At 43.4% G+C, this 9,212-nt stretch overlaps 1 protein-coding gene across 2 annotated transcripts; it reads right to left on the reverse strand.

The window, feature by feature from the left end:
• Positions 1 to 1,768: 1,768 nt before the first annotated feature.
• Positions 1,769 to 8,960, reverse strand: LOC119906889 (toll-like receptor 13). 2 transcript variants are annotated; one of them, XM_038724327.1, is made up of 4 exons: positions 8,818 to 8,960; positions 5,493 to 7,973; positions 3,100 to 3,217; positions 1,769 to 2,938 (listed from the first exon to the last, which is right to left on the reverse strand). In XM_038724327.1, the coding sequence occupies exons 2-4, from the start codon at positions 7,951 to 7,953 to the stop codon at positions 2,698 to 2,700; spliced, it is 2,820 nt and encodes a 939-aa protein (XP_038580255.1). In that variant the 5' UTR covers positions 7,954 to 7,973; positions 8,818 to 8,960; the 3' UTR covers positions 1,769 to 2,697. The 2 variants fall into 2 exon arrangements, with proteins under 2 accessions (XP_038580255.1, XP_038580256.1); XM_038724328.1 differs by having other exon boundaries at positions 5,493 to 7,976.
• Positions 8,961 to 9,212: the final 252 nt, after the last annotated feature.

The raw sequence follows: 9,212 nt of genomic DNA on the forward strand, positions 1-9,212 counted from the left end.
CCTAAACCCAACCAAGTACTTTTGGTGCCTAAAGCCAGCCAAGTACTTTTGGTACCTAAACCCAACCAAGTACTTTTGGTGCCTACACCCAACCAAGTACTTTTGGTACCTAAACCCAACCAAGTACTTTTGGTGCCTAAACCCAACCAAGTACTTTTGGTGCCTAAAGCCAGCCAAGTACTTTTGGTGCCTAAACCCAACCAAGTACTTTTGGTACCTAAACCCAATCAAGTACTTTTGGTGCCTACACCCAACCAAGTACTTTTGGTACCTAAACCCAACCAAGTACTTTTGGTGCCTAAACCCAACCAAGTACTTTTGGTACCTAAACCCAATCAAGTACTTTTGGTGCCTAAACCCAACCAAGTACTTTTGGTACCTAAACCCAATCAAGTACTTTTGGTGCCTACACCCAGCCAAGTACTTTTGGTGCCTACACCCAGCCAAGTACTTTTGGTACCTAAACCCAATCAAGCACTTTTGGTGCCTAAACCCAACCAAGTACTTTTGGTACCTAAACCCAATCAAGTACTTTTGGTGCCTACACCCAGCCAAGTACTTTTGGTGCCTACACCCAACCAAGTACTTTTGGTACCTAAACCCAACCAAGTACTTTTGGTACCTAAACCCAACCAAGTACTTTTGGTGCCTAAACCCAAACAAGTACTTTTGGTACCTAAACCCAACCAAGTACTTTTGGTGCCTAAACCCAACCAAGTACTTTTGGTACCTAAACCCAACCAAGCACTTTTGGTGCCTAAACCCAACCAAGTACTTTTGGTGCCTAAACCCAAACAAGTACTTTTGGTACCTAAACCCAACCAAGTACTTTTGGTGCCTAAACCCAACCAAGTACTTTTGGTACCTAAACCCAACCAAGCACTTTTGGTGCCTAAACCCAACCAACCAAGTACTTTTGGTGCCTAAACCCAATCAAGTACTTTTGGTGCCTAAACCCAATCAAGTACTTTTGGTGCCTACACCCAGCCAAGTACTTTTGGTGCCTACACCCAACCAAGTACTTTTGGTACCTAAACCTAACCAAGTACTTTTGGTGCCTACACCCAGCCAAGTACTTTTGGTGCCTAAACCCAACCAAGTACTTTTGGTACCTAAACCTAACCAAGTACTTTTGGTGCCTACACCCAGCCAAGTACTTTTGGTGCCTAAACCCAACCAAGTACTTTTGGTACCTAAACCCAATCAAGTACTTTTGGTGCCTACACCCAGCCAAGTACTTTTGGTGCCTACACCCAACCAAGTACTTTTGGTACCTAAACCCAACCAAGTACTTTTGGTGCCTAAACCCAACCAAGTACTTTTGGTACCTAAACCCAACCAAGTACTTTTGGTGCCTACACCCAACCAAGTACTTTTGGTACCTAAACCCAATCAAGTACTTTTGGTGCCTACACCCAACCAAGTACTTTTGGTACCTAAACCTAACCAAGTACTTTTGGTGCCTACACCCAACCAAGTACTTTTGGTGCCTAAAGCCAACCAAGTACTTTTGGTGCCTAAAGCCAGCCAAGTACACACCAAACCCTGACACAGGCTCCCTTAAATCTCTAAATTCAAATCTGGAGATTTAAGGCCTTAAAACTTTACCTTTAGAATATTAAAATGATCTAATGTGATCACTGACGAGCAGAAGCAACATTCAGAGCTTCACTTCCGTCGGATGAAGATCAATTTAAAATTTGTCAGAATTCTCCAAATCCACATTTTGTTTTTGTGTTTTACAGATAAAAGAGAACAAGACAAACCATTTTATGGTACTCACTTTATCTCAACTTTTCAAAACATTGTTAAATTTGTTTGCATTGATTCATTGATTTCTATTTCAAAGCGTTTCAACTGAAAATTGTCAGAACTGAGCGATTAAGAAAATTCTGCTTTTTTTCCTGAAAAGTGATTTCTGTGTTTACTTGCTGATACTCAAAGTATCAGAAATTCATCTTCTACATGTATATATGTACATGCGGTACATCGTCTCTTACTCTTCAACATCACACTGCAGCGATTCACCTCCAACACACACCGTAAACTTAAACACTTCAAACCAGCTCACAAGGAAATGATTCACATTTTGAACATTTTTCAACATTTGAACTTATCGACATTGATTCAAAATCTGTAAAAAAAGCAAGAAAGTCCTGGATCCATTCATGGCTAGAGTGGAAATACCACTCTGTGAAAATACTACAAGCAAAAGTCCTACATTCCACATTTCACTCAAGTAAAACTACAAGTTATTAACAGCAGCACTAAAGTAAAAATTGGGCAGAATGGTCATTTAACTAAATTGGTCAGATAAATGTACTGGGGTAAAATGTATTTTCCTCAGAATTTTAGAGAAGTAGAAGTTTAAAATAGCATAAAATTTAAATACTCATCATTGTGCTTAACAGTACTTGAGTAAATCTTCTTAATTGCTTTCCAGCACTGTTAATTACAATGCTGAACACCAGCTGTTGTATTTCATTCCCCAAAAGTATCTGAACTTTGATTTAGTATCACTTCCTGATCAGAGCCCAAATTTAGGTTCAGGAACTCGCCCCCAAAGTGGGAACAAAAGCAATGTAGCAAGAAACAATGTATTCATGTTCTGCTCCATGTCTTTTAGCTCCTGTTTGGTTCTGATCATCCAGCCTGTGAAGCTCCGCAGATACTCTCTGCTGTGGTCCGGTAATATACTCAGCATCCTGCCGGTCCAGTCAGGAGGTCTGCGGTCTCTGTGGGAGCGTCCCCGGTCTCCAGAGCTCTGCTGACGTTCTGCCAGAAGACTCCTTTGTGTTGGCCGGCCTGCGGCCAGCTCAGGTAGGTGCGTCCCTTCACCAGCTTCCTCATGCGGTAGTACGGAGACAGCTGCTGGGCCGGGATCTCCTCCAGAAACAGCAGGATCAGAACGTCCTTGTGCTTGTCAAACAGGCGGAAGCTGTAGCAACACAAACAGGACAGACCGTGAGGACCCCTGACTTGTCTGATCATATCTTAGCACGCTCAATTCAGATTCAGAGGACTGAATCAGGTTAGGATGGCTGTGAGATAAGAGCAGAGGTGTTGCTGTATGTGAGTGCAGAGAGGTAGCGCCCCCACCTGGCCATCTGGATCTCTCTGGAGCACCACTCGCTCTGCAGGTAGCGCTGGCTGATCACACAGACGGTCTTCCTGCTGCCATAGATGGCGTCTGTGATGTTGTCCATGATGGGCTTCCCTGTGGAGACAACAGTCCAGACTCACTGTAGGAAAACTACAAAATGAGTTCTGCTGTAGAACTACATGAACACGGTGACACCACCCACGGGACAGGAGCCAGGAGTTTGGATCTATTCTGGTAGGTTAACAGGACTCAATAGACATGTTGCTTTGAGTGTGGACATTGGGGAAGTGGTATTTACACTCTTGCCTTTTGAAGTGTTTGGACAACACGAACAATTAACTAGTTTGTTTGAAGCATACTGAACACTGGAGCTTTGTGGGGCGCTTAAGACCCTCTGGGATTAGTGACTAAATCCAATTAACAAATTTAAATATCTTTAGGTGATGATACACGGGGCAACTTTTTGAGCAATGTTGCTGGGCAATCTTGCTAGTGGCAAGTCTGACTATGTGGTGGTGGAGTGGTGGGGGAAGGGGATTACGATAGTAATCTTTACTTATTACCCTGCACGATTGCTCTAAAAGTTACCCTGTGTATCATCAGCTTTAGAGTTGTTCACACAAGAGCAGCTGAGAGTGGAAGTCATGTGAGCGTTGTCAGTTACAAGAGATATGTTTGGACAACGCTTTGTACGAACTAGATTGTGTGAAGCATACTGGACATTTAGCCCATTCTCATCTCAGGGCGTCCAATACTGACGCTTTCAGAAAAAGTGACAAAGCGTAGTTATTTGACGCTAAAGGTAGCGTCTGTGGGAGACACTCTGGGGCATCTCGTACAGGCCTAGCTAGCTATGTTTGTGTTAAAGGTGTTGAAAGCCTCCCAAACACCCCCACCCTTACAATAACCATCAGAAATGTTAGTGCCTAAACCTAAGTCACTGACTTTATGCATATCGACCGGCTAACCCTACCTGCTAGCACATCAGCTTCACGGCTGATGTGCTAGCAGGTAGGGTTAGCCTCCTTTGTGTTGCTGCAGATGGACTCTGAAGGGTACCTTTAGCATAAAATAATTACACATTGTCGAGCTGTCTGAAAGCGTTGGTAATGACGCACTGAGATGAGAATGCGCCGGGACTGTCTGGCATATAGAGAAGGCACCTCATATTCTTGCATTTTCTCCCCACAATACCTCAAGGGACAGGATCACAAGCCTTGTCCAAGTTTGCGAAACACATGTAGACTGTGTGGGCAAACCCCCATGATCTCTCCAGACCTGCAAGACGAAAGAGCTGCCCCACCTTTCTACAACTAGGATACAAACCTCACTGATCTTCCTGAATCAGAGGTTCTACAATTCACTAAAGCCTCTTTTCCAGAACCTTGAAACAGAGGCGATCTTAGGCCAACTAAAAAAGTCCTAACTGAACACCTTCAGGATGTGTTGTGCTTCCTACTAATACACATGATACATTCATTCTAATCCTAACCTTCCTAATTCCGAACGCTTTTTCAGGCGTTCCCTGAGCAAACCAATCCCTTTAGGACTGAGACCTGTACAGGCACAGGTTATCATCTCTGCAATGAAGGCTTTGGACATCTGACTCAGATTGCATGCCCCCAGTAGACAATGTGGAAAGCGACCTCCACCATCTGTTCGGTAGTCTCCATCTAATAATCACCAGGTGGTGATCCGTTGAAAGGTCAGCTCCTCTTTTTACCCAAGTGTGCAAGATAAACGAGAAGACATCTAATGGTATCACTACAAAGTAGATCCTCAGTCTACTCAGGTGTTTGAGGTGTGTGACCAAGGGACTAAGATGTAATGTCATAATTAATAACTTAGTTATGTTTTCCACAGGTTTCCCTTCCAAACAAGAGCCTATAGGCTCAAAAACTGAAGCTCCAACCGGTTTAAATTTGCACAATGGACTGGAATGGCTAATTCAAGAGGGCCACAAGTACCCCAAAAACCTCCAACCAAAACGCTATGCTTTAAACTAATTAGTTCGTACAATGCGTTGTCTGAACACATCTAATGATAAAAGTATTTATACCTCTTAACGAAAGTCCAAACGTGAAGGGAAGCCTGCCCTCTTAGAAAGGGAAGAGGTGCTGCAAATCACACAAATAGGGAATATCGGAGCGCATTTTCAGACAGTCCTTCAAAAACATTCAAGTTGTTGTAATTGGATGTACGCACAAGTGCGGCAGAAGAAGATGTTCAAACCCTGCTTACTTTCTTACCATCGCACTCCTTGGCAAAGTGCGTTTGCTTGTCAGATTGACGGTTTTGAGTACGTAGAAAAATTTACAGATCCAACCCTATCTAAGGATTTACAGCGTACCAGCAAAGAGACAAACACACAGGCAGAAGAAGTGTTTACCTGGTTGGAAGTCTCTGTGGTGCAGACAGAGCCTCCAGCCCTGCTCTCCTTCCAGCACTGGAAGCATCTCTCTGTAAACCCAGGCCTCGTCGTGAACGTTGTAGGAGATGAAGGCGTCGTATTGGTGAGGAGCTCTGTTCTTCTTCTTCTTCCTGCTATCATAGAGGAAGGCCAGGAAGAGGTAGTATGCGTAGGCTAGCTGCCACCTCAGAAAGTGGAAGACGAAGGCAGCGAGAAGAGTTAGCAAAGTCAGACAAGTGCTGCAAATGAAGCAGAGGAAGCCGACGTCCATCCAACAGGACTGGATGTCAAAGTCCAGCAACCTGGTTCCCTGTTGAATGGAAGGAAAGGAACAGTGGTACTGGTAGGCGTTAACAACCTGAGTTTGGTTGTTGTTCTTCACCCACTGGATAAAGCCGGCGTTAGAGCAGTTACAAGTTAAAGGGTTACCGAACAGGTCCAGGAATGTTAGTGCAGGGAGAGACTGGAGGATGGTCTCATTGATCACTGTCAACTTATTCTGTCTCAGTGACAACTGGCTGAGTGAAGACAGGTTGACCTGGGACAGAAAATCCAAAGATCTGAGCTTGTTCTGGGAAAGGTCGAGAGCCTGCAGGTTTGGGATTGGCTGAAACAAGTCAGGGTTTAAGTTTTGCAGGTCACTTTGAATTATCTGAAGACTCGTCAGGTGAGGAGTGTATTTAAATGTGTCTGGGTGAGGGGGCTCTGTGAAGAAGTTCTCTGCTGCAAAGTACTCTAGAGACTTTAGATCCTTGAGCAAATCTGGGGAGATGTGATAAAAGCCTCCAGAGTTTTCTATCAGAAGGCTCTTCAAGGAAGGTAATTTGGAAAAAGGGGGATACTTTTTCTGATGAGAACCGTCGCTTTTCAACAAAGATCTGAGATGCAGTTGGAGAATTTCTAGGTTTTCCAGTCCTGTAAAACTCAATACATCTGCAAAAAATGGTGTAACACTAAGAGAGTGAAGGTTGGTCAGTCCTTCAAAAGCCCCTTTATGGGCAACGTAACATTTCTCAGATTCTAAATTCAAAGACCTGAGGGAAGACAGATTCCTAAAGTCGCCTGTTTTCAGCTGCTTCAAAGAATTCATGTGCAAATTCAAAACTTCTAGTTTCTGTAAATTCACTTTGAAGAAATCAATAAGTAAATGAATGCTATTTTCTCCCATATTCAGGACTTTCAAATCTTTCAAATCTTGAAAAACACATCCATTGAGTGTTGAAATGCGATTCTGGTTGAGATCTAGTGTCGTTAATCTTGTCAAGTTTAGAAAATCAGAGCAACCTAACTCACTGATGAAGTTAACACTCAGATCTAGTATTTCAAGCGTGGAGAGGCTTTTGAGGGCGGGTGGCACCCTAGACAGGAAGTTTGTATTTAAGTCCAGACGTCTGAGCTGTTTCATAGAGCTGAGTGAAAACTCAGACAGCTCTTCCAGAGAATTATATGATAAATCCAGCTCAATAAGTTGGGAGCAGGACTGCAGGAATGTGTTGTTTATGCTGTTAACATTATTGTTGCTCAATTCAAGACTTGTCAGAGTAGGAAGTTGGCAGGCGATGTCTACCAGATCTTCATCTAGCTGATTCTTCATAACACTCATTGACAGTTCCCTCACCGACTCAGCACTCTTCAGCATCATTCTGTACGTATCACTACCACTATCAAAACCAAATAAATCCAAAGCAGTTAGGCTCCTCAGAAAGGTCGCGTCTGGTACATCCCACTCAAAGTCAGTCCCGGTACTCATAAAGATGGACTGAAGATGAGGAAAAATGTCTCTTCTAATGCTGAACTTTGTCAGTATATTACCGATCATCATCAGTGTCCTGAGGTTTGATTTGTTAAAAGGCAGGTCATCTGACTGAATGGAGGTGAAGTGGTTAAAATCGAGGTACAGCTCCTTTAAGTTTGGTAGTTGTAAGATTGGCACGATATTGCTCATTTGATGTAGTCGGTTGTAATTCAGCACTACGTTCTGTAAGCTGATCAGGGGCTGAAAGGCCAGCGGGGAGATGTATGCAAGATGGTTTTTCTCCGCAGACAGATAAATTAATGTCCACAGGCCCTGAAACATGTTGTCTGTCAGGTTTGTGAGTTTGTTCGAACCCATTTTAAGCTCCATTAACGGCAAGCCTGCAAAAGCTCCATTATCTACATGTGCCAGGTGGTTATTTTCAGTATTTAAAGATGTGAGCTTTGCTAAGCTGCTTAAGTCTGTCCTGTTTATCTTTAGAATGCGATTAGAGCTGAGATCTAGAGACGTTGCATTTTTGGGGATGTCATCTGGAACAGCAGCGAGGCCACGATGTGTGCATTCCACCCTGATCACGTTAACAGCAAAAGCAGCAGTGCAGTTTTTTAGTGAGTAAGCCAGCGAGGGGTTAAAATGAAGCAGGAAGGACAGAAGGAAGACGAGGAAACGTCCCATCGCTGACATGCCGATCTACAGGATCAAAACTGCTGGAATGAAAATGAAGAGAACATGAGGGAAACCAGGTGTTGAGGGTCTGCAGCTTGGTGAGGCTGCGCTCCGGCTCCCTGAAGGAACCGGGGACGACGTCACACACAGCTTCCAGAAGTCGTCCTGTTCCTTTGAATAAAGTTTAATTTCAGAGTCACAGAATACCGTCTTATGTTCTTCCAGCAGAACTCTATCCAGGTCTGAGAGTTAGTCTCAGTTCCCAAAAATCACTCGGGCGTCTCCAGAAACTTTCTCCCATTTCTGTTCACGCCACAGCAGTGTGGTTTTGTTCTGTCATATATCTGTGACATTAGATGTTTGTTTTGTTGACCAAATTAGGCTTTTAACTGAAAATTAGGTTTGTTATCGGTTAATCTGCAGCACATTTCCACCCTGAGCTGATTTTATTTTTGATATTTTATCAGAAAATGGTGCAAACTGCCTGTAATCCTTTAGGGGGCTGGAGGTGATCTTCCTAAAACCCAAAGATATTCAGTTTTCCTCCATATATGACAAAGATAAGCAGCAACTCTGCACGTTTAAAGTGAGGAAGTTAGAAAATATCACAAACTGCAATCGAGTACCAGAGTAGTCGGTCATTTTCTGTCTCTGCCTCTCAGGGTGAAGCCAGGTCTTAAAAAGCTCATCAATCAATCAAAATTTATTTACAGAGCACTTTAAACATCCAAGGTGGGCACAAAGTGCTGGACAGACAAACCATAAATGATTACATAAAAAGTACTAAATAAAAAGTAAGACATAAGAAGGAATAAAGCGCGTGGTCCTCTTAAAGTTAACCCAGATACGACTCCTGTTGTACCGACTGCTTCCATCACTCACCTGCTGCTTCCAGCGTCTCTGCTGTTCCTCAGAGATGTTTGACTGCAGGACTCTGACCGACGGCTGGTTTCTACACGAGCTACTTTAGCATCATTTGCAAAGAGAGAGGTCCATGTCCTCCGCGGACCTTCTGTCCTTCTGTGTTCTGAAATAAGTCTGAAGTGTAAAAAGAGGAAGCTGTTGGATGTTGTCTCGTCAGCAGTGATGCACTCCTTACTGCTTCCTCTGAATCTGTGAAAGATTACTTTAACATCATCGTCTCATCTGCTTTAATTTTATTTACTCTACTTCAGTCATTATTGTTTGACATTTGACACAGCGGCCACTTTATTAGGTACACCAGCCCGTTCATGCATTCAGTTGCTATTTGCATGAAGTCCTGCAGACGGTGAAGA

The sequence above is a fragment of the Micropterus salmoides genome, unplaced genomic scaffold (assembly GCF_014851395.1).
Source record: "Micropterus salmoides isolate LMB-PRFRI ecotype aquatic unplaced genomic scaffold, ASM1485139v1 Ms_hic_scaffold_17, whole genome shotgun sequence".
Taxonomy (NCBI): domain Eukaryota; kingdom Metazoa; phylum Chordata; class Actinopteri; order Centrarchiformes; family Centrarchidae; genus Micropterus; species Micropterus salmoides.

Bases quoted from the DNA above. Each gene is read 5' to 3' on its own strand.
- LOC119906889 (XM_038724327.1), bottom strand. From the start codon at position 7,953: ATGTCAGCGATGGGACGTTTCCTCGTCTTCCTTCTGTCCTTCCTGCTT. The intron at 3,218-5,492 runs GTAAACACTTCT...TTGTCTCCACAG, and splicing joins CCACAGAGACTTCCAACCAG to GGAAGCCCATCATGGACAAC. The intron at 2,939-3,099 runs GTGGGGGCGCTA...GTGTTGCTACAG, and splicing joins AGAGAGATCCAGATGGCCAG to CTTCCGCCTGTTTGACAAGC.